Source organism: Elgaria multicarinata, chromosome 6, assembly GCF_023053635.1.
Source record: "Elgaria multicarinata webbii isolate HBS135686 ecotype San Diego chromosome 6, rElgMul1.1.pri, whole genome shotgun sequence".
NCBI lineage: Eukaryota > Metazoa > Chordata > Lepidosauria > Squamata > Anguidae > Elgaria > Elgaria multicarinata.
Window position 1 is genome coordinate 59,020,737 of NC_086176.1, and position 24,763 is coordinate 59,045,499.

The following is a 24,763-nucleotide window of genomic DNA, read 5'->3' on the forward strand; positions in this document are numbered from 1 at the left end:
GTTTTGCCTTTAATACCATTCCCTCAAGTGAGCAGTCTGGCTTTATTTCCTGGAGTATGAACTGGTTTGATCTTCTTGCAGTCCAAGGCACTCTCAGAATTTTCCTCCAACACCACAGTTCAAAAGCATCTATCTTCCTTCGCTCAGCTTTCCTTATGGTCCAGCTCTTGCAACCATAGGTTACTACAGGGAATACCATTGCTTTAACTATGCGGAATTTTGTTGTCAGTGTGGTGTCTCTGCTCTTAACTATTTTATCAAGATTTGTCATTGCTCTCCTCCCAAGAAGTAAACGTCTTCTGATTTCCTGTCTGCAGTCAGCGTCTGCAGTAATCTTTGCGCCCAGAAATACAAAGTCTGTCACTGCCTCCACGTTTTCTCCCTCTATTTGCCAGTTATCAATCAAGCTGGTTGCCATAATCTTGGTTTTTTTGAGGTTTAACTTTCTGAAAACATAAAGGTTGGCTGTAACAGAGAGCCAGAGATTAATTCCAAGTCAACTGAAGTCAAATTGTGTAGTATTACCTAATGGTTAGAGAGAATGAAACCCTCAGAAGACAACCATTTCAATGAAAGATAGTCATGCTATCAAAAGTACCAGTGAAATCCAGTCTGTAGTCAAAGGATGTGTCAGTCTAAAGCTTTCCTGTGTCTATGGCCCAATATGCCCTTTGCTTAGTGCAGTGCAAAGTCAGTCCCTAAACTTCCTGCCTCGTTTTTTCTGCATGTGGTTAAGGTTTCGTTCCAAGATTTACATTTTTTTTTGAGAGACAATTACAGCACTGGAGCTCTGAATTCCTGGTATCTTTAGATGCAATTTTTGTTGTTGTGTCTCCCAGGGTAGAAGTGTCAGTGGCTCAGTGGTCAACTCCTGGCTTTTCTCATGGCTGCCATGTTCTCTGTCCCTCAAAACCCAAAATGTAGAAGCAAAGATAGGAATTCAGATTCTTTCTAACTTGGGTATGTTTTCATGTAAAAACATATTTTCATTTTGTTAAATGCAACCTATCAAGACTATCCTCATAATTGCAGATTCAGGAGGAAGGTGGGTTTGTGACCGAAAGACGGTGCACGCCAGCCCTGCAATGTAGTGCAGTGGTATTATCTACTTAGGAAAATCTAAGAAACAGTAGCCAAGCTTTTGCACCACAATCAGGGTTCTTTAAATCTCTGGAGTGAAAGTGGAACTGAAGGCAGGGGTAGGGTGGTTTTTATTATTTTTTACAAACAAATAATTAAAAAAACAGTTTACTATTTTGTCTGCAAAAGGTCTGCCAACTAGATGCTGACCCCCTACTTTTGGGGGGCAGCCCCCCCCCCAGCCCGACCTTTTAGACTGGCTACTGGGCTCAGGGAAAGTGACTTGCACCTGGTCACTTTCTCTTGGCGGCTGTTTTGTATTTCTAATGAAAACAGAAGACCCCCCCCCTACAAAACACACCTCGGATTACTTGCAGCTAAGGTAAATCGAATTAAATCGCCCCTTGCCTCTCCCCTTTCCTAATACAAAGCCTGTGCTCAGGTCAACGCAAGCGCCTCCTTTTCACTCCGAAGCCAACGCGTAACGCCTTCACCCTTCTCATAGCATACATTGGAAATTCCAAACCGCGCCGGAAACCCGGCTGCGTGTACGAGTCTTTAAAATAGCTCTACGGCTTCAGAAACATAGGGCCATAGAGCTAGAAAAAAGAAGAACGTGGTTCTAAGCGATCTGTCTCTAAGTCTGTTGCCGGAAGTTGAGCAAAGGTAGCCGGCGCGCAGGGAGATCGAGCGCTTGTTGGTGTGGCCAGAGGAGGAGGGCGTAACAACTAGAGGTTAGTGTCCCGGAAAAAGAGATTTGTTCAATGTGTAGCAACTCAGCTCCTCTGATGACCAGCAGCTAAGAACATTCAGAATTCGCACTCTTCCCCTCACCTCTACCCCAAAGCAGTGCCATTCTCTAGACAATCAGAAAAGGGCTCCCGGGTTATGCTTTTGATTGCTGACTTCTTGCCCTTTGAACCTACACTTTGCATTTGCAAATGTGTGTGTTTGTGTGTGTGTGGAGAGGGGCAGGATTACTGTGTAAAATCATTTCTAGGATACCTCTGAATAAATACAGCAACTTGCCCAGGGTCCCCTCAGCCCTTTGGGAGGGGCTGTGGCTCAGCACTAGGGCACCTGCTTTGCATGCAGAGGGCCCAACGTTCTAACCCCGAAATATCCCGGTAAAGTAGAGCTGGGAGAATTCCTGGGTGAAACCCTGGACAGCTGCTACTAGTCAGTGTCAACAATACTGGACAAGATGGGACCAATGGTGAGGCAGTTTCCTCTGTTCTACCTGGCAGCTGCACTGGCCAGGAGCAAACTAGAAGCAATGTCATATGTGTGGTTGCATTTAATGTGTGTGGTTTTGTTTGTGAATGAGCTGAGCAGGTTCATGCTGAGATAGGCAGTTTTTCAGAGAGCCAGGCACTAAGCCATTTAGTGCTTTAAAGGTTAAAACCAACTCTGAGCTCCGTCACACCAGCGATTTAGTTCACTCTCACCATGCCTGGTGTGCGGATTTGCAGCATGGTACTCACATGATGCCATGCCTGTCCTGCTGACACCCCGCCTCTTGCCCAGCCATTTCCGTATTTTCCTAGAACGCCTAAAGACGGGATTATTTTCCCTAAGTGTGTTTTCCTTTGTTGGGGGCATGTGCTGTGACGGAGCTTTGCTGTTGGCTTGAATGGATTGCATCAGGTCCTGGCAGGGAAAAGCAATCTCTCCCAGCAGCCGGCTCCAAGCCTCAATATAAAACACAAACCTTGCATCTCAGGCTTGAAAGCTTTTTAAAAAATCATACAATGCCCAAATCTCTGCAGAGACAGGATTGTACTCCCTTGATGCCACCAAAGAAGCAGACTAAAGGGTCGTTCCATTTTTGCCAGGCAGAAGGCCAGTCTGGTTGAAGTACTCATCTGACAGGACCTGTCTTGTTAAAGTGGGGGGTGCAACCAATGAACTGGAGGGAGAAAGAGAAGGAGCGGGGTGGAGTGGAAGAGCAAACAAGCGAAAGAGCATCGGAGGTAAAAAACACGGAGACAAAGCAAGGGGGGAAATGTGTGATGGAGCCCTTTGAATTGAGCTGGGAGAACAATTGGCAACCAGTGAAGATCTTTCAGTTTGGGGATAATGGGATCACGATACCCTGCATCGGTTAGCAGTGTAGCTGCCACATTTTGGATCAATTGGAGTTTCCGGATACGCTTCAACGATAGCCATCCTTCAATGATAGAGTGCTTTGTAAAAGTCTAATCATGATATAATTGAGGCAGAGATTATTGCTGCCAAATCACACTGGCTCAGGAATGGTCACATGTGGCACATTAGATACAGTTTTGCTAATGCACCCTTTGCCACTGCTGCCACGTGAAGATCCAAAGAAAGCATAGCATCTAGAAGCCCTCCCAAGCTTCAAACCTGATCTTTCAGAGGGAGCGCAGCCTGATTGTTCAGGGGAGCATGACCCTATCCAGAACAAGTTGAATCCCAGTGGCTGGGCCAGACTTTCTACTGGCCAACAACACCTCTGTCTTGTCTGGCTTTAATCACAGCTAGACACATTAAATGCTTTCATGCATTTAAGGTCACATCTTGATCATGTCCAGTTACTGTAGTAACAAATATCAGGGGAGGACTGTGGCCTGATTGTGGACCTTTGGTTGGTCATTATTGAAAACTGGGCACTGGATGAGATGGATTTTTGGTCTCATATAGCAGGGCTGTCATGTTCTCTAACGGGCATTTCATATGCAATCAGGAAGTAACTTTTGTCATGGCATGGTGCTAAACAGTATTATCTGCTACTACAGATAAAGCTGCTGTGAAAAGGACTAGGGGCTGGTTCAGAAGTTGGCAACCCTACAAGGGAATGGTTATAAAGACTTTTTCCAAAGAGATGTAGGGTTTCTCTAAATGAGCTATTTATAGCATGTTCATGACTCGCCACTTATGGAAGTTTCTAGTTGATTATATGACATTGTAAACATCCAGTGTCTCTCTCATTTCCTCGCCTTAATTTGAAACTGAAAAAAACTAGTAACAGTAAAAGTCCCCTTTCCATTTCAGCATGTAAAGAAAAAATCGTGCTATAAGAAGAGGCAGAGCAGGGCCATCTTATGGCTATATAAATTAAACATAAAGAACTCCTGGCCCTCGTCTTGACATTGAGTTTGCACTGTTGGGAGGAGCAAGGTGCCATGCCACCGCATTGACGCTCCTTTTGACCATCTAGAGTGGAAGGAGCGCAGTTGCGGGCTTTCCGGTAGGCACCACCGCCGTGCCTGCCCACCTGAGCACACACGCAGCAGTTCCGGAGAACCTGGGAGTATCCGCACACCCTCTTCCAAGGTTAGGGTTTGTTTGTCTTTAAATTGGCCTTAGTTCTTTTCTTTTTCCTTTCTTTTTTTTTAAAGCTGTAAATACGAATGATCGCATTTACAGTTAAATGGGGGAACAAGGGGGAGGAACGTGCTCCCTCCCTCGGAGAATATCCAAACCCCTCTTTAATTATTTTTTATTTTTTAACAAAGCTCCACAGATGTTCAGAGCCTCACTTTAAGCTAAAAGAAGTTGGGGTAAGTGACTGACTTTTGTAGAGTGGAGCTTTGGGGAAGTATGTGTAAAGGGTGAGACGAAAACGCAAGCAGAAAGCTGTGGTAAGATGCAGGATTTTCCCTGGTGTAAAATTTCTTCTCCTCTGGCCTTGATCCCGTGAGAATGACCACCACTTCCTTTCCAAAAGGTTTTGGATGCTTCCAATGTGGAATGTCAGGGTGCTGAGTAAGGAAAAAAAGCCTAACTCACACACTTGGCTCTTTGCACTCTTATCTAGGGTGACCATATGAAAAGGAGGACAGGGCTCCTGTATCTTTAACAGTTGTATTGAAAAGGGAAGTTCAGCAGGTGTCATTTGTATATATGGAGAACCTGGTAAAATTCCTTCTTCATCGCAACTGTTAAAGCTGCAGGTGCCCTGCCCTCTTTTAAATCTGGTCACTCCAGTATAGCTCCTGCAGCTTTAACTGTTGTGATGAAGAGGACATTTCACCAGGTTCTCCATATATACAAATGACACCTACTGAAATTCCCTTTTCTATGCAAGTGTTAAAGATACAGGATCTCTGTCCTCCTTTTCATATGGTCACCCTATCTTATCTCTGGATCACAGCCTGTATCTACACTGAATTCTGGGGAAAACTGGAGGATAAAGACAAACCTAATTCAGACCTGCATGACTGAATTAATTGGCTTCTACTCCAGGAATATCTGAAGTCTATGACCCAGAGTTGTTAAACCTCTTTCAGCCCAAGGGATAAATTCCACTGGGGCCTCATTCCAGTAGTGGTGGGGACTGAAGGCAAAATGGGGGAGGGGTTAGCATATTTTAGCTTAAAGCTCTTACTGCCAATGTCTCAGCTTGAAGGGTGGAGGGGGGCATTTCAACCTTTTTCGATGGGAGAAAATGGCACAAAAGCAGGAAACCAGTAAACTGTCGGTGGTCAGGGAAAACATGGTGCTTTGTAATGATTTGAATTACAGTAATATTTTATATGCATTGACTCAGCGGTAGTTGCGTTTTCTGCTGTCAATTCTTAGTTAAACCCCTTGAATGAAAAGGATCCTGTGTGATAGAAGGGGCTCATCACTTCTTAACTGCTGCAGAATTCAAAGTGGTAGCTAAGTGGAGAAGACAGATGGCTTGGAAAAGGTTGAGAGCTCCTAGTTATTGGGGGAGGGAGAGGAGCTCAGCAAAGTCAGTGACAGATCAGTCTGATTCTGATTATTTCTTCTCCGTGGTGTAGTAGATTCCTTACATGCTAATAGGAAGAGTTTTCCAACTGTTCAGTCAGCTAAATGTAGACTGACGCATCTATTAGCACCAAATGTAAATGAGCACCAAATGTAATTCTGCCCAGTATGGCAGACAAATGTAGCAAGATACCCCAAATGAACTTTACATTTCAATCTTCACAGAAGTAGACCTACAACATACTCCTCCCAGGACATTGTTGTGTACTGTCACTTGCATAATGTTCCCAATTCGTTTTTTTATTGGCTTTTTTTAAAAAAATTTGCTTTAGTTCTGGTTACTTAAGTCAAATAAGTGTTTCATTTACATTCAATTCTGCCTGGTTTTAATATTAATTAATCATTAACTTGCTTAATACACTTTATTTCATTACTCACACCTCGTAATCCCTAGATCATCCATTTATGGACCAAGTTTAATTTCAGACATATTGGAAAGGGAGCCTCATTTCCTTATGTCCCCAGATTTCAGCCTCTTAATACTTACCATTTTCTTTATAGGAAAAACAATGTCTGGCCTGGGGCATAAAATATCTCCAGATTTTATTGATTTTGCCATTGGTGTTCTTTATGTTACCAAATACAAACAACATCCTGGTGAGTAAAAATCTCTCAAGGCTTTTTCCAAAAAAACTGGTCTTGGGAAGCAGGTTTAAGTAGTCTGGGTGGCATAAGCCTTGGGATTTCATTGGGGAACATTTGTTTCACCAGAGACAGATTTCTTATGTGATATAAAACACCCCACACAACCAAAACCATTGATTTTTATTAATAATGAAGTTGACAGCTTATGATACTTTTCTAATATTTCTAATATTTTGAGTTTACTAGTCTAAGCCATTTTCCAGGATACATTAGAAAATTGTTTGGGGGGCTACTACCCCAAGCCAATTTGTGTATATTTTTATGCCTGTTGGATGATATTATTTTGCTTTTCTCCTAGGTTTTGGTTACCCAGACAGTTTATAACTTTAGCAAAATCATCCATTGTTGTTACACTACGGTGATTTTGCATGGTTTTGTTCATTCTTATTTAATTATTGAAAACTTCTAAATATTTCAATAGAGTTCATTAAAAATGGACGTATTCTTCCATGTGGGTGAGGGTGGGTGTATATTTTAGACTTGGGCTATATTAGTGTTTCAGTGCCAGCAGCACAATATCCTATTATCATATAATGCCTTCCTTTTTGGAATATGGGGAATAGCCTGTTTACCTTCACTGGTGTCTTAGGCAATCACGAGTTGACTTCTAACAATAGAAGGCTTTTGGATGCTTTGGTTTTGAGCTTTTAGGCTCTATATGGCATTCTCCCAGGCTTTTGTACCTATATGTTTTTGCCTGCAGGGAAAATAGCAGCTGCTAGAGATGGGAATTTAGATCAAAAAGATAGCAGGGAGGGGTAAACCTCCATCTCTCCGCATTGCAGCCCAGATCCAGTTTGGGGACCTTATGACTGCTTTTGACTTCTCTTCTTTAAGGCAAGAGATCATATCATGAATTTCCTGCTATCTTGTTTAGTTTAACCTTTATCTGATCAGGTGTATCAGCTGTCAGGGTTGAAACTTTACTGGAAAGAGGACAGCTGAAATTCTCTTGATTTTGTTACGCCGGGGTCTGGAACTGGAACTGGAAGAGTTGGCAGCTCAGCATATCTTCATGTGCATCATCATTTTTCCTGAACAGTTACGCCACAACTCGAATTGAATGAGACATTCAGGGCGTTGCAATTCTGAAGAAAGACTTGTACGTGTGCCTGAGATAAAATTGGGAGTGCTGAATACATTTAAAGGGACAAAAAGCTTTTAACCCAACCACTCGCTACAGATGCACAGGTCAGATGGACCTTAGGTTTGGCTATTACTTAGATTAAAGCCATCACGAGACTCCTGGGACCCACTGGAGGATTCCAGCCCACACTACTTAAACACTGTAGCCAAGGGAGATTGAATCTCTTCCAGCCTGAGGGCTGAATTCAATATCAGAAAAAGCTCTTGGCAGGTGAGGGGGTGCATTCCAATAGTGGGCAGGGCCGAAAGCAAAGGGGGTGGGGCCAAAAAACCCAAATCTCAGCATCTTTTAGCTTTATGCTCTTATTGCCCGAAAGTAAGCCTTAGGACAGGCATTTCAACTTTTTAGAATGGGGATAAAAACTATAAAAGCCAGAAACCAGCAAACAATTAGCTGTTGAGGGAAAGGAGTGGAGCTGAAGAAGGGGCGTGGCTATCTGTGGAACTCTGGAGGACCTGATTAGGACCCCATATGGGTCGGATTTGACCCAACATAGGTGCAGGAGCAACATGCATATTGCTCCTCTTATGTGCCCAGTTTCACCACTGATATCCTGGCTTGTTAAACCACAGTTTCCTATGATGTACATTGATGGTGCAATAATAATAATAATAATAATAATAATAATAATAATAATAATAATAATAATATCTGAATCAAGAAACAGTGTTTAAGTGCTGCTTATACACCAGAATATGACGCCATGGTTTTATTGGACCTACTTTCTTATATCTGAACCAAGCCTTTGTGTATATTTGATTTTTTCTATCTCTGTATATGAACACTGTCAGACTGAGATCATGAGATTTGCAATTGATGGCAAATTAATATTAATTTTGCATGTTGAAATACATGTCAGCCCGAGCCATTGTGGAATCATTGAAACATTATTCAGCTATTAAACTTCTTAAGAATTCAGAAATTTAGTGAAGTATTACTGTTAAAGAATTAGCATTTTCTTTCAATCCAGTAATTTTTATTTAGTTAAAGTGGTTTTTTTTATCCTGCCTGTCAGTATAAAAGATCTAAGGCAGCTAATCTTGCCAGCAATTAGAAACCAGAACCTTAGCTGCTACTGATAAAATTTTGCAGAGTGGCTGTGCAAGCAATTCCTGGGAAGGCAAACCAATGTTTTAGAAGATCTTTCTGCTGTGTCCATCCAGAAAATATCAGGTTCCAATCTCCTTTTAAAGCCAAACGCATGCATAGAGCGGGCCATGTATCCTAGCAAAGATTATATATACTTATGTGAAACTCTTAAAGGGAAGCAGAAGTAAGCCGTTGAAAGAGGAAGAGGTTTTTGATGGCAATACTGGAGCATGAAAGAATCGTTAAGGCCCAGGGTGGCAGGATGCTTCTGATTCATTACTCAGGAAAGAGGAAGTGGCAGACAGAAATAGGAGTATATAGTTAATAGGCTAATAGGATAGATAAATTCTTCAAGTATGTGTTGTCTGGATGGCCACTGATACCAGAGCAAGTCATTTTACCCTATAAGACAATTTTCTTGCTGTGCAATAAATGCCGATGGGTAGATGGATTGACTGATCATTGTACCATAAATGTTTGCTTTGGTTGCTCTAATGAAGGAGTTTAAATGCTTTTTAAATTTTTTATTATATTTGATTCTGTTATAACTACCTCTTACAGCCTTCAAGAGTGCTTTCATAGGTCTAAAAAAATGTTGTGGGTGCAGCCTGTCATTGATACTCCAATCTTTTGCTGAAGTCCAAAATGCAGAGTCAGTAGACTCTCTGTCTGGTATAGCCTTATTGTAAGTAACAAGACAAAGCTATATGCCGTACGTCAGTAATCCTTTAATAGAGACGAACTGAAAAGAGCTGCAGCGTGGGTGGAAGGACTTCAGCAATATCAAAAAGCAACCCCCCATTTTCATTTATTTCAAGGCAGGGTGAAACTTTTTTTCCAGTTAGACTGAGGACATTGCTTCTTAATCCAGCTTGGTTTACCCACATTAGCATCATCACATAGACCATTTTGATTGGCTATGTAGGATTGTGATGTCATCCCTGATACCTGATTGGTAAGGATCACCCATAATGTCATGAAAATGAAGACACAATAGTGAGAAGGGGGTGGGAAGGGGGAAAATGCTGCTATTTCAGTGCCAGAAAGGGGGAAATGGTGCTGCTTCAGTGCCAGAAATGAATCAGCACTCATGATTTAAGGGTTTTTCAGGAAAACAATAAAAAGGACTACTATACTTTCAATCTTAACAGATGTGGTTCAAATGTAATGCTAAACCTGCTCCCTTCTCCACCTTTGGCATGATTGCAAGGTGAAGATTAGAAACTTCCTCTCCTATTTTTAACTGAACACAGTTTGCCATTTCATCCAAAACAGGAATTGCAGTTAGGTTTAACAATGGTTCATTTGAACAAGCCAGGATTAGAAACCATAGATTGATTTTGGCTTATTGGGGGGGGAATACTTTAAACAAACCACAGTTTGTTCTTCTTCAGACAAAACAACAAACTGCAGTTAGTTTAAAACAGAAGCAGATGCTTCCAACCTCATGGCTGCAATGGAGGAGAGGGAAAGGTGGAATGCATGAGCTCAACAAGTCTCATTCACTTAGCACTTAACCAGCCTTCCCCAAACTAGTACCCTCCAAATGTGTTGGACTATAATTCCCATCTCTGCAGCCAGCATGGCCAATGGGAGTTGTAGTCCAACTCATCCAGAGAGCACCAGGTTGGGGAAGGCAGCACTGAATTACCGTATTTCTTCGATTGTAAGACGCCATCGATTGTAAGACGCACACTAATTTCAGTACCACCAATAGAAAAAAAACCTCTAAGACACACCCGCGATTCTAAGACGCACCCCATTTTTAGAGATGTTTATATGGGGAAAAAAGTGCATCAGAATTGAAGAAATAGGGTATAATTATTGCTGCATCCAAATGCAGCTATTGAGTATTGTGAGATTTGTTCTGGATTGACTTGATTTGTAATTAGAAACTTTATATTTATTATATCATTAACTATATTTATTCGTAGAACTTTTGTATGATTCTTCATAAATGCCCATTGCAATTATCAGCGGTAATATGCCAGTTAATACATTTGCTGTCTTGGTTGTGTTGCGTATATCTATGAGGTGTCTCTCTCTCAATATGAACATACCCTCCTCCCCACACCTCATCTGTGGTTTACACTCAGATGGAATTTAATAGTGGTGCATGTGTCATGGCCACCATGTGAATGCCACTTTAATTTGTGGCAGCTTTCAAAACATGGGGATCCAGTATATGCAAGTCTGGATAAAAATAAAGGTTTTAAACCTCTGTTCATATGTTATTAATATAGGAAAACTCACTATGTGAGCAGTAAGTATGGCCTGCGCTGAGTAGCCTCGCCCGCTAACATGGCACACATTATTAGCCCATCCTCTACTGCCCATGTGTACAGTGTGTGTATATATGGAGTACAGATGTACATGCAAAGGTTTCCATGTGAGCCAAAACCCCAATAGTGCAGGGTTCCAGCTTGTGTTGAGACCTCCGTGTATTCAGCTGCATGCACAATGGCCCTCTCCCTACAGATGTTCCCACTGCATGTGTAGGCATTAGGAGAGGGCCTACATAATGTGCACCACAGCAATGGATGGACATTAGGGGAGGGGCTTCATGATGCTGTCCTCTGGGTGGAAGGGGTTAAACTGCATGGCTTGTGTGATTAGTTTCCTTACATTAGAAGCACATCAATGTGGCTCAAATCATGTGGAGAGCCTCCACAGACAAGAGGACATTCCCTGCTGAAGACAGTTGCCCCTCTACACATGATGATGAGGACAATGGCAGAAGAGTGTTTAGAGGTGACACATTAAGAACACCTGAATAGGGCCTGAGATGGGCATTACTGGCTTACAGCCTAGTTCTTCAACATGGAACTGTGCTACTTTAAGAAGTATTTGTTTCCCCTTGTGTCGTGTTGCCTTCAGAGAAGAGACATCTGTATGGGTGTGGCAGAATAACTCCAGCTAGTTCGTTGGCTGTTTTCATTTTTGATGATGCTACTGAGCAATTGTGGAACTGGCTATTTGGGAAAGAGATGGGCATCTGGAGTGCTTTAAGAAGCTAAAATTTCATAACAGAAATGGTGGCTGTAATATGTCACAGGTGTTACTTCTGAATTCCTGGCCAGCTACCAGTGTATAATCCAAAACATGATTATGTTTTTCTACGAATTCTACCAGGCAAGGCTTTGGCTTTCAATTACGCACTGATAATTAGACAAATAAGAGTCTGTCAAAAATAGCTCTTGACAGCTGATTCCAGGTATTAATGTGTGCTTAATACTCTATCATTCGATGTCCCATGGCTATAGCAGCCATTAGTTTGAAGCTCTGGGTTTATTTAAGAAAATGTCATAATTACAAATGGGCACCTGAAAAATGAGTCATATTTCTCTCTTAGTTTTACAGACAGGCAATTAATTGGTTTAAATTATAGTTGGTTCTAGCGTCATGCCTTATTTATAGTGTATACGGGGATTTATTACTTTACTTTGCTTCCTGGAATATAGCACTGGCCAAGTATTCCATATTATGTTTGAATGATTATCATAGCTAGTTTGTAAATTGAGGAACAAGAGCGCAGTGCCAGGAGCTCTAGCTTTTATTTTGTAGTATTTTAGAATTATAACACACTTTATCCACTTAGGCTCAGGGTTAGGGTTATAACAACTCTTTTAAAACAAACAAACCCAGCTGCTAACATAACTGTTATCAGTCCTTAGGCACTGAGGCCGTTTAATAGCATTTAGATTATTTGTAACAAAAAAATATTTTTTGTCTGTCCACTGTTGCTTCTAAATTTAAGGTTATGTTGCATCCCAGCACACAACCACTACATTCCTCCATTGGGAAGGCAACCCAGTAGAGTTGTACTTGTAATGGGAAATGGACATGAAAAGTGTCTCAGCCCCCTACTGCAACCATCTCCAGTAATACCAATATTGCATGATTGTTTGCCATAGATGTTTATGCTTAACTTGGGCTAGTTACATATTTTAGGTGGCTTACAGGTCTGTGAAAATGGCCATCAGGGGACTGAAGGTCCAGTCATGAACCCTGCATGAGGTGCTATCCTTGACTACCATCTATTTACAATAGTTTTCAGGCTGTTCCAACTTTTTTCATTTTCCTCCTACAGTGCCTACACGAGGAATTCTGCAAGGACTGGTTCTAACAACCCGCATTTAATTTTTATTTATTTATTTATTTATTTATTTTAAAAGTTTTTGTAATAACATCCTTCATCCTTTTTCAATTTCAGGGAGGTATACAATAAATAATAATTTTTAAAATGTATTTAATAAAATCCATAAAAAAAATATTCCCAACACACTGACATTGGGGGAACAAAAGAGTTTTGCTTGGCACTGAACAGATTGTAAAATTGGCATCTTTGGAGAGAACATTCTATAGCTAGAGAGACACCACTGAAAAAGCCCTGTCTCTTGTTTCTATCAGATCAAGGCACTTGATTGGTTTCATCTATCTATGCATAACAAACACAAGCATAAAATCCCTTACCTCTGCAAGGGGTCATTTCCTTTGCTATTACCACCCATGCCTTATTTGTCTCCTTGCTGCCTTCTTTAACTTCCTTTAAGTGCCTCCTGAAAACATATCTTTTCACACAAGCTTTCCCTGGACTGTAACTTATCTCATTTTATGTAGCTCCCTGCCACACACACTTTTAACGTTTTAAATTTATTCGGATACTTGTTGTATTTTATAGTTTTAATTGTACACTGCCCAGATAGCCTCAGCTATTAGGCAGTGTAAAAATGTAATCAAATAAATAAGTAAAATAAATTTTAATGTACCTTTGTTTCTTTCTGTCTCAAATAGCAGTCTTCCTGTCTTCTAGCTTTTGGGCACATCACCTGAACTCACTATACTACCGTCTGTCATCTTTGAACTGACCTCTCCAGCTTGGTCTTCTAACTGGTGGCCCTTGAGATAGTGCCTTGAGTCTGTACTCCTAGCTGTTCTCCATGCTGGCTGGGGGATGCTGGGAGTTGTAGTACAACAGGTTTGGAGGGCACCTGGTTTGAGGAAAGCTGCCCCAGAGTCTCAGAGCAGTGAAGCTTTCAACTATGCAAAAGTTCTCTGACTAAATGACGGATGCTTAAAATGTCACATTTAGTGTGCTGACAACATGAACGAGAATTATGCTGCAGTATATTTTTATTTCCTTCCAGCTTTTAATGTCTCATTATAATTTTACTTCCATCTAGCATGTTAAATAAGCTAAAATTAATTTGTTCTTAATACAGTTTTTTTCCCTTCATGGTGTCATGCAACCAGTCCACTACAGCATCTCAATCACTGTGAAAAAGTGTGTTGGGCCTCCTCTCCCACAGCATCCCCTTCAGCCCCCTCAAAACACTACACAGCGGGTGAGGGGTGCTGATGAATGGGGTGAGCTGTGGTGCAGGGGTTAAGGGGGATCCCCCAAAATTGGGCAGCACATCTCACAAGTGGAGCTACCATGTCAATGGAAGGCATATCCTGGATCCAACCCATTGTGTCCCTGAGCAATTTCCTTACCCCAAACGATATTATTTCAGAAACATGTAGGTTGTTCATATGTTCCCATGGTGTGTACACATATGTGTTTAATGTGGGTTTTTGCTATTGTTTTTGCTCTTGAGGTGGTGTGGTTTTTGTGATGGGGGGTGATGAGCACATGCCTGATAATCATAGAGAGTTGCGGTTTAGCAACACTTCAGCAAGATCGTACATTTTTTTTATTTGTCAATCCTATGGATGCTTTATGCCAGGGGAGCAGCAGTGGGTGGCTGTAGACCTAAATACGCTTAGTAGGGTTACTCCTAGTAAGGGTTAATAGTGTTACTCCTGGATTTACTACCCTTACTCCTAGTAAGGCTTACTCGGGTTACTCCTGAATTTACTATCCAATGGACACAATTGTTACTCCTGGGTTATCTCCAATCTTTTTAAGACAGGGATAACGGTCAGAAAGCACATGGTGAAATTCCTCACAGGGCTTCTTATCACAGAGCCAGCTGCCATTTTGAAAATTCAAGCTGCGGTGGGGTGGGTGCACCACGGATTGTCATTACGTGTAAACCTGGTGAGGTTGGGTTATTGGGGTAGTTAACAAGCTACCTGCCACCCTAACACAGGCTATGGATTCTGAATGGCTTGTTAACAATCCCAACAACCAACCCTTGCTGGATTCACATGTATCATCAAGTATCATTTGCGGCACAAATGTTCAAAATGCAAAATGATAAGCCCTGTGGGGAAGTTCACTCACTGTGGCTTGCCATTACATGCAAAGCAGGTCAGAGAGTCAGGAGGCTCTGCTGAGTGGGGGTGAGTTGTGGTGTGGGGGGAGGCCCTCTCCTCAAGAAAAATTATATGGAGGGACCTTCCACGAATGGAGATCTTTCTCTAATGGAAGGTTCATTCCCCTTGCAGATGATAGATCCAACCCTTAAACAGTGTTTTCCTTTCAAAAAAATAATGCTTGTTATAAAGAAGGCCAAAACCAACAAAAATCTATATATTCATTTCTTGTTGCTTTTAACTCACAAGGTATTTTGTAAGCTTTTAGGTCACATGACAGAGTTAGCTCATCTTGACTGTGTGTCATGCTGGCTGCAGAATGCATTTCTTTAACATTTCAGAATAGTATAGAACTGATTAGAATAGTTTCAAAGTACTACCAATATTTTATGCCAAGCAATGCAGTAAGATTAAAAGAGCTTCAAAGCCTAGCACTTTATATTGTGCTAATACTGGATAATTCTTACTGGCATGCGTCTTGCTTGAAACAGTGTCATGTATTTATATTGGCGTTTGTATTAGTGAATTTAAAAGAGGCATTACAGCAAGAAAATATAATTTTAATTTAAACGGTGCTTCTTTCACTGCATTAAATTATTATGCTTGCCTTGTAGTAAACTCCTTCCATCCCCCACCCCGAGTGTTGTGAAATGATTTATAATTGCATTTATATTTCAGATCTTTTACTGAAGCATCATTGCTATCCGGTGACTGTCTACTGATATATAACTTATGGTTGGCAATTAAAATGTACCATGCGTGTAATTGCAGAGGAATGCTTTATTATTTCAACAGGATAAAGATGTTCTGGTTTCAGAGCTGGACCCTGCAGCTGGCAAAATGTTCACGACTACCACTGCGGCGGCAGCTGTGTGAAGCTAGGACCACTTTGCCGGTGTTAACGTTGTTCACCAAGGTAAACCGAACAGGGATGTACAAAATCATGCATGGTGTGGAAAATGTGGATAGGGAGACATTTTTGTTCCTTCCCTTAATACTAGAACCTGTGATCATCCCATGAAGCTGATTGGTGGATGATTCAGGACAGATAAAAGGAATGACTTCTTCACACAATACATAGTTAAATTATGGAATTTGCGAACACAAGATGTTGTGGTGGCCACCAATTTGGATGGCTTTCAAAGGGGGGCTGTATAAATTCCCAGAGGAGAAGACTATCAATGGCTACTAGTCCTGATGGCTATGTGCTGACCCCATTATCAGAGGCAGTAAGCCTATATACACCAGTTGTTGGGGAACATGTTTGGGAGGGTGCTGTTGCACCCATGTCCTGCTTGTGGATTCCTGCTTGAGAGCTGGATGGCCACTGTGTGAACAGAGTGCTGGACTAGGTGGCCCCTTGGCCTGATCCAGCATGACTCTTCTTATGTTTTTATGATAATCTGCAATGCAGATCCGGGCCTGATTCAAAGTGCTGGTATTAACATTTAAAGCCCTAAACGGCTTGGGGCCAGGCAACCTGAAGGAACACCTCCTCCCATATGTACCTGCCCGGACCCTAAGGTCATCCTCAGGGGTCCTTCTCCATGAGCCCCTGCCAAAGGAAGTGAGGCAGGTGGCTACAAGGAGGAGGGCCTTTTCTGCTGTGGCACCCCGGCTGTGGAATGAGCTACCTAAGGAGGTTCGCTTGGCACCTACATTATATTCTTTTAGACGCCAGGTGACGACCTTTTTATTCTCCCAGTATTTTAACAGTCTATAAATTAATTTGAACTTGCTGTTTTAAATTTGTATTTTAAATTTGTATTTTTGCATTGCTGCTGTTTTTATCTTGGTTGTGCTTTTATATTGTATTTTATATTATGGTTTTATACTGTTGTTTTATACTTGAATTGTCTTAATTTTGTAAACCGCCCAGAGAGCTTCAGCTATTGGGAGGTATAGAAATGTAATAAATAAATAAATAATAATAATAATCAATAAATAAATAAAACCATAGGTCCTATAGTGCAGGGGTCCTCAGCCTTTTCAGGTCTCTGGGTGCATATGGAATCCTGACAACAAGCAATGGGCACCAGTCAAAAAATGGCCATGATTTGGGAAGTGACAAAACACAAAATGAGAACTGGAGGGTGGAGTGTTAAGTCACAAATGGCCTCCGTTTGGGCCTTATATGGAAGCTGTCTTATGGTGAATCAGACTAACTGGTTCATCTAGCCCACCTCTGCTGGGACTCCAGCAGAGGTGTTTTTTATCACCTGCTCCTCAGGCCTTATAACTGGAGATAGCAGAGACTGAGCCAGGAACCTTCTGTGTGCAAACAAAGTGCTCTATACCACTGAGCTACTACACCAATGAAAACAGGGCTTTTGCTTTTGACGTATTGTTATTCGTAGCGACCAGATTTCAGTGATTAGAAGGGACAGGCAAATCTACCCTTCACAGATTTTGAATGATCCTTTTTGTTTGAGAGAAAAAAAATGGATTTATGCTATGGTCCACCTCACATCGTCCTATGCCAGATAAGCAAGCCCACACCTGATCATACGTTATGTGCAGTAGCATTTCCTTTTGTCTGTCCACTGCCAAACAGTTTCAGTGAGTGACCCCTGGGGTTTGGTAGCATGGAACCTGCCCCTCAATTCAGTTCATCCGCAAGACAAATGTTTCTGTCATGATACAAAGAACATTTCGGAAGAAAAGAGGGAAAGAAATGTTTGACACAAAAGGTAATCAGCCCCACAAAATGAATGGTAAATTTCGATCTCAGAATATTTTATTTAGCTAATGTGATCCAATTAAGCCAAGTCAAAGCATTATCGGGCATATTGTTCAAAGCCATTCCTTCTGTGAGAGAACATTACAGTTGCAGGTCTATCTCGGCCAGCTGCCTGTTCAGTTTATAATCCAAAAGGCGATGAGGTGGTGAATAACGGGATTACTTTTAGAGGTTAATAATTGGGTAGGGGGAAAGTCTTTTGTGATGCTTTAGCACATGCTGAGTCTTAGCAGTTTGAAATTTTAAGGGCAAATTGTCACCAACAAACTGGAAATGGTATGCTAAACTAGCCCCTTTTGTGAAATATATGCTTACGTGAATGTATGATTTGAGGTTTGGTATTTTGTTTTGGGGGGAGGGGAGTTGCAGAGTATGTACAAAATCCCTGGCAATTGCAAAGCAAAATTATTTCCCTACAATGCAGGCTACTTTTAATAACCTTCATTTTGTGCTCTCAGCTTGGGCCCACTCAGTCCAGCCTCAGTTATGTTTTTCCAGAAGGAGGGAACAATACTACAAGAAAGCAGGGAAGGAACAAACCTGCTATTTCACATTCTTGGAGCCCAGCAGGTCTGAGCGTTTGTTCTGTAGAAAATTCAGTTTTTTTCCATTTTCGGCAGGAGCAATTGAGAACATCTTGGGAGGATATTACCTTTGAGGAAATCTTCTTTAGTGTCCCATCAAAGCAGCTTAAAGCTAGGCTGCTGAGAACCTTACCAGCAGGAGTATTATTTTTGGAGGGGGTTCCTAAAGGAGCTAAATTCCTACCCCAAGTTGGCATAGTATTTTTGAAAGAAAAGGGAAGTCTGGAGAAAGTGCTATGATATCCACCTGGGGCAATATCCTACACTTCCTGTGCGCCAGCAGGACCAACCGCTAGTACAACGAGTAGCTAGTGGTCCTTAACTAGAAACGAGTGGAAATGGAGAAGGAAGGGAGCTCTGCTGACCTGTCCTGATTCGGAAATGAGCATTTCTGCTTGTTTTTTCTCAGCACTGAATTGCTCTTGAGCTAGCGGTGGGTCCCGCTCATGCAAAGGGATGAGTGGAAGCGCAGCAGCAAAACTGGATACTTTCCATGGTTCCCTGCCCCACCTTCCCCCATCACCTGAAATATGAACTCTTCTAAATATACCCATAGACGAATAGGGATTCGACCTCTATAAATTTTATATTTCTGACATTTAAAAGATGAGTAAATGCCGCTAAGGGAGTGTCCACCTGGCATGTTTGCATGCTGACACTTGGATCCTACAACACACAGCAGAGAACTCTGTTGAAGAGCTAGTATTCCACTCCCCCTGTAGCAGGCCTGTCCTATGTGGCCTAAGCTCAATGTGAGGGCACGTGCTTGCTTGCAGAAGGTCTCAGGTTCATCCATTCTGTTAAATGGACGCGGTCTGCCTGCTGCCATTCAGAACGGGAGCTAGCTTGACCAATCAATTAACCTGATATAAGGCAACTTCTTCTGTTCCTGTGATGGCACAGTCCCTGTAGTTCCTGGGGTGCTTTCTAGATGGACAACTCCTTGCAGACAGGGGGTTGAACCTGAGGCCCAGGGGCAAAACCTGGGCCCCCACTCTGGTCCTCTGGGATTCCCCAGACGAACAGGCCTCCTTCCCTAAATCACCAAGTAGTTCCCATTCCAAAGTGCCCAATGTTTCATGGTTTCCCCGGTTTTCTGCAGTTTTTTCCAATTCTAAAATGTTCCAATGTCTCTCCTAATGTTTAATTACCAGCAATAAGAGCTTAAAGATTAAAAAAAAATAACAGGGTATTTGTGGTATTTTGGCGTTGCCCCCTTGGCCTTCAGCCTGCCCACCAGGAGTGTAAACCTTGGTGCTAAGAGAGGTTCCAACACCCCTGTCCAATCGGAAGATATTCTGCAGCGATTCCAAATAGTTTTCTGTGGGAAGAAAAGAGATGGAAGAAGCAGTGGGAAAACATGGGAGGGTTTCATGTGGAAAACAATGGCATCGGGACCATCACCACTGTTACAGTTATGGGCCTTCGCTGAGTGTTTTCAATCCATAGTTCCAGCATTTAGGCTGCCAGTTAACTACTCATAGCTGATCAATATACTTGAAAGCATACACCAAAAAGTTGTTTTAGGTAGATTCAACTTTGGTTTTGTAAATTAATAAAGGAAAAAATATTTCTGACCTATTTTTCATTTTTATTTAAAAATATATACTACTACTACTACTACTACTACTACTACTACATTTATTTCTTACCTGCCTCTACATTTTGATCAAAGCGGGGAACAACAGTAAATATAAAATACATAAAATTGAATTAAAACATAATATACATTGTTTAAACATCCTAAAAACATTCTGAAAACATCTTAGCATTACATCAAAATGTCACTTGCATAAAATGACATAAAATGTTTTTTGTTATTAAACAGAACTTTGCTAAATAGTCTTAGATATCAATAGCCTTCTTGTTCTTAGACTTCTAGTCCTAATACCTTAAAAATGAGGGATCTCATTCTAAGTACAAAGTATGCCATTCATAGTGAATAGGCTATTCAGCTGACAGGTACACCAACCTGATGAGATTCTAATAAGAAGCTCCCACATTCTAAAATCAGCATATATTTATATCCATTTTTGTGTAGAAATTACTTCATATTTACTATCCTGTAAATTAGGGCTCACAGCCTTAATTATCTCATTGTTATTAAACATTCCTAAAAAAAATAAATAGAACGTACAAAAAGGGCTAACACAGACTAGATATAATCAATTTTGAATTATACCTTTGAGAAGATAACTTCTTACTCAAAATTTGCCAATTAAACCTAAGTCTATAACTTTTTCTAGACAGTTGTATATCAAGCTTTTTGATGTTTGTATGTTTTTGCTCATTAATTGATAAGCAAAAACTTTATATTATTCTAGGTCAAAAGTATATTTAATCTGACACCTGTTCATTACTCAAATAACTTTTGGGCCCATGTGATAGGTCTTTCAATTCAGCATTTTCTCTTTGGATACCATCCGGGGCTAGTGCACTGATAACTATTGGGGCACATTAAACATTCCATATACCACTTTCATAGTGTTATTTTCTCCTTTTTGTTCCAAATTATCCAAAATTACTCAACAAATGTTGTTGTGTATCCTACAAAGTATAAATGTGCAAAAGGGATAAAGCATTACCATGAAGGAACTGTAATGTTTTGACACAAAGTGTAGATCTGGCCCAGTTACCTAGAATTCATTATGAATCTGCTTGTGAACCTTCCCTTTAATACGATTATTACTTTTTACTTATCTATATTTTTAAATTCTTAATTATTCATCATTAACATTTGGCATTTGCATTTCATAATAAGATGTCTTCTATTTTTTAAGAGAGGTGGGTTACCATTTTCTCAGTAGTATTCCATCGAGTTTAATAAGGCAAAATTTCTTAAAAATCCAGGACACTACTATCACACCCCCAGTAGGAGTCTGTGAATGAGGCAGGGCAACTGCACAGTAAAAATCTTGATGGGAACAGGCCCAGTTCAAGATTTCTTATCACCTGAGACGAGAGAGAAGATATATGGCCGCTGCTCTCTTCCCCCATCTTGCACGCTTCTTTCTTTTACCTTTGCTACTGTGTCTATGGAGAGACATACGGCTGGGAGTAGCAGACACTGGCTCTCATGAGATTTTGTGGGTGTTCACGTGGGTCTCACGAGATCTCTACAGCCACAGTGGGAGAGTGGGTGGTGGGGCTCTCCAGAGCACCTGCTGGATGCTACGGTGGCAGGCCCTACTGGCAGGGGTGGGGGGAGCAGCACAGGGCAGAGCGATACAATTAATTTTTGTTTGTACAAAACCAAAGTTGAATCTACCTAAAACAACTTTCGGGTGTATGCTTTCAAGTATATTGATCAGCTATGAGTAGTTTACTGGCAGCCAAAGGTTTCCTAAATGCTGGAACTATGGATTGAAAACACTCAGCAAAGGCCCATAACCATCTACTAGGTAACTGAAACCATTGTGGCTCCCTGCCCCATGTTCCTCTGTGTTGCACATTATCTGTTCAAATATTGTCAAGTTGTCTAAGGAAGGCAGAATGGAGATATCCCTCTTCTTCCTGATTTAATTCCTTGGAGAAACGGGCTGTATTTGTCTTTTGATATTCCTCTCCTCAGAGAGCTACCTGACATGTTACAGCGTAAAAGCAGCAGCTATGTATTCTGTATTTAGCATGTACCTGTTTCTAGTCTGTAATGTGTGAGGCAGGTATTGGGTCTTTCTTGACACCCAGGGCGTTACACTGTGAGAAACTGCTGCAATTGGCCCCAATTCCCTGTCATGTGTTTCTGCATGTTGGGGGGGCGGGGGGAATAAACTGGCCTCTTACATTATAGGATAGAACCATGTGCACCCTCCATATTTTGACATGCACCTCCTTTTCCTGTAATGTGAGAAAGGGCCTTGAGGATGACATGCAAACCTCCTGCCCATGGTGGCCCTTTAGTTTTCTGTGTCTGTGGTTGCCTGCTGAGGGTGAATGTTGCATATGTCTGGGCCTCTCCACGCAGAGGCTTTTCATCCCACGATTATTACTGCGGCTTCTGTTCCAGATTCTTTGCAGGATTACGTTCGGGCCTTTACATACACTTTCCCCACCCCATTATCTTTGAATTCTATGTGTTTCATCAAACAGCAGCATCTAGTTGCTGTAGTAATAGCGGCACTAACTCTTTACACGGGTCAAAAGCAAATGGATTGAAATTGGATCTTTCGGTTACCACATTTTTTCTGGTTCAAATTACGCTGCGGAAATGTTTGGAAAGCACGAAAGAGACGCTGGAAGTTGACGTCATGTAAAGGACCACAAACATCCATGAGTAACGAATTTCAATTGCAGAATAAAAGCCCCATGTAGAGAAGCCCTCTGTCTATTTGGTCCTTACCGTGCTGCGGCTATACTCTGATTGTGACATGCTGGTGACTGACTTGTGTACCCTGACTTGGGTAGACAGTCCTGCTATCACTTAATATGTAATAGGATATGATGTTGATGATGATTTTGTCATGATTAGTTGTTTGATACCACGATAGCAAGGGAGAGCCACTCACTTATTCCATTCCTCTTTCTCTCTCTCTCTATTTTCCCCCCCTCTCCGCTCCTTAAGGACCCATGCCCCTTGTGTGACAAAGCCAAAGCGGTGCTTGAACCATATAAACACAAGGTAATATTACACAGTTGTTATTATTTATTTATGCATCATCAGTGTACATGGTGCTGTACAGAGTAAAACAATAAAATAGCAAAACCCTGCCGCATAGGCTTACATTCTAATAGAATCATAATAAAACAATAAGAAGGGGAAGAGAATGCACCAAACAGGCACAGGGTAGAGTAAAACTAACAGTATAAAAGTAAGATCAAAATCAAGTTCTAAAAGCTTTTAGAAAAAAGAAAGTTTTTAGCTGAGCTTTAAAAACTGCAATTAATACACAGAATTTAAAGTAGCAAATCAGGGAAAAAACCTTTTTTTAAGAAGTTGTTTGAAGAAAGAGCTACAGATACAAATTATATCAAGCCACTTTTTAAATACATTTCCACTGCTGATTTCCATAAAAACCCATCATCGGAAAGACTTTTCAGACTTTATGATTTAACTGAAGCACACCGAAACACCACAACAATGTGAAAGACAATATCCGGTGTTACAGTACTGCTGACACAAATTACGTTGTGCTTAGTGTAAACTACCTTTAGAGCAATGCCAACAGTGGTATCGCACTGGATACTGCCCAAGATATTTGGACCATTTAGATGGGGGGAAAGAACATGCATCATTTTTACACCTTTCCACCAAACCACCTAGCTTCCTCTTGCTTCCTACCTTGTGCTGATATTTTTATGCTTTTATTTTTGTTGTTGTTTTGAAGTGATATTGTTTTTATTATGTATGGTGCCCTGAGAGCCTCAGCTATAGGGCAATGATAGATAGATAGATAGATAGATAGATAGATAGATAGATCTAATAGGTACATCTACAGTGAAGGCAGCTCAAAGTTACACTTGTACAAGATTCTTGCAAAAAGAGCAAGTGTTGATTCAACCTTTCAACACACAGGCTGCAGATTTCAAAATCACGTACTCTTCTGTAATCTAATTGACTCTGGAATTGTTTCTCAAAAACCTATTTATCGGTAGTACTTACTCATTGGGAACCCCAATAAATCCACATAGCTCATTCAAAAATGCTTGCCAAAGAAATAATAAACTTGACCAAAGTTTGTTCAAGTCAGCAATTACTTTGGAAAAAACACAAAATCTACACCCTGATCTACAATTTATTCTTGGAGATCATCCCAGTTATTTCAGTGCAATTTACTAAATATGCATCATTTGGGTTTGGAGTCTCTTGGCTATTTAATTTTTGTTTGTCTTGAACAGTTTATTTTGCAGGAAGTAGATATAACCCTTCCAGATCACTCTGCCTGGTTTGAAAAGTATAAGTATGACATACCTGTTTTTCATTTGAATGGGAAATTTCTAATGAAGCATCGAGTTGATATACAAAAACTGGAAAATCGGCTGCTGAACCTAGAATTGCAAGATGATGGCAACAGGTGAAAAAAATGAAGGACTGTCATTAAATGCTTGGATAATTTTGTATTGCTTTCTTTACAAATGAAAAATCCTAACTACACTGATTTTTTGAAGTTCAATGTGCACAGTTCAGTTTTGTAACACTGATCCTTCTCTTCATTTTCATATCTGACTACTTAGGCTATAACCCTTTCCTGAGAGTAAGTCCCATTGAATTTCATGGCATCTACTTCTGAGTAGACATGTATAGGATTGCACTGTAAATGTCTTGACTTTTTAATAAATAAAAAAAGCTATTTCTCACTGATTGGCCTCCTTCTTGTTAATATGCTGTTCACTGACTGTAAATACATGGGGAAATTATATCTGTATACTGCTTTGCTCATACAGTCTTAACAATGCACTTCAATTTTTCCTGCTCAAAGCAGAAAACTGAGTAGCTATATCTTAGGTAAAAAGGAATGCGCT

The 24,763-nt window shown here is 41.0% G+C and overlaps 1 protein-coding gene across 2 annotated transcripts; it reads left to right on the forward strand.

Annotated features, from left to right (window-relative positions):
- The first annotated feature begins 1,731 nt into the window (after positions 1-1,731).
- Positions 1,732-24,583, forward strand: C6H5orf63 (chromosome 6 C5orf63 homolog). 2 transcript variants are annotated; one of them, XM_063128592.1, is made up of 5 exons: positions 1,743-1,814; positions 6,340-6,435; positions 15,776-15,896; positions 22,866-22,922; positions 24,140-24,583. In XM_063128592.1, exons 3-5 carry the CDS (start codon positions 15,783-15,785, stop codon positions 24,317-24,319), a joined length of 351 nt encoding a protein of 116 aa, XP_062984662.1. In that variant the 5' UTR covers positions 1,743-1,814; positions 6,340-6,435; positions 15,776-15,782; the 3' UTR covers positions 24,320-24,583. The 2 variants fall into 2 exon arrangements, with proteins under 2 accessions (XP_062984663.1, XP_062984662.1); XM_063128593.1 differs by lacking the exon at positions 6,340-6,435 and having other exon boundaries at positions 1,732-1,814.
- The last annotated feature ends 180 nt before the right edge of the window (positions 24,584-24,763 follow it).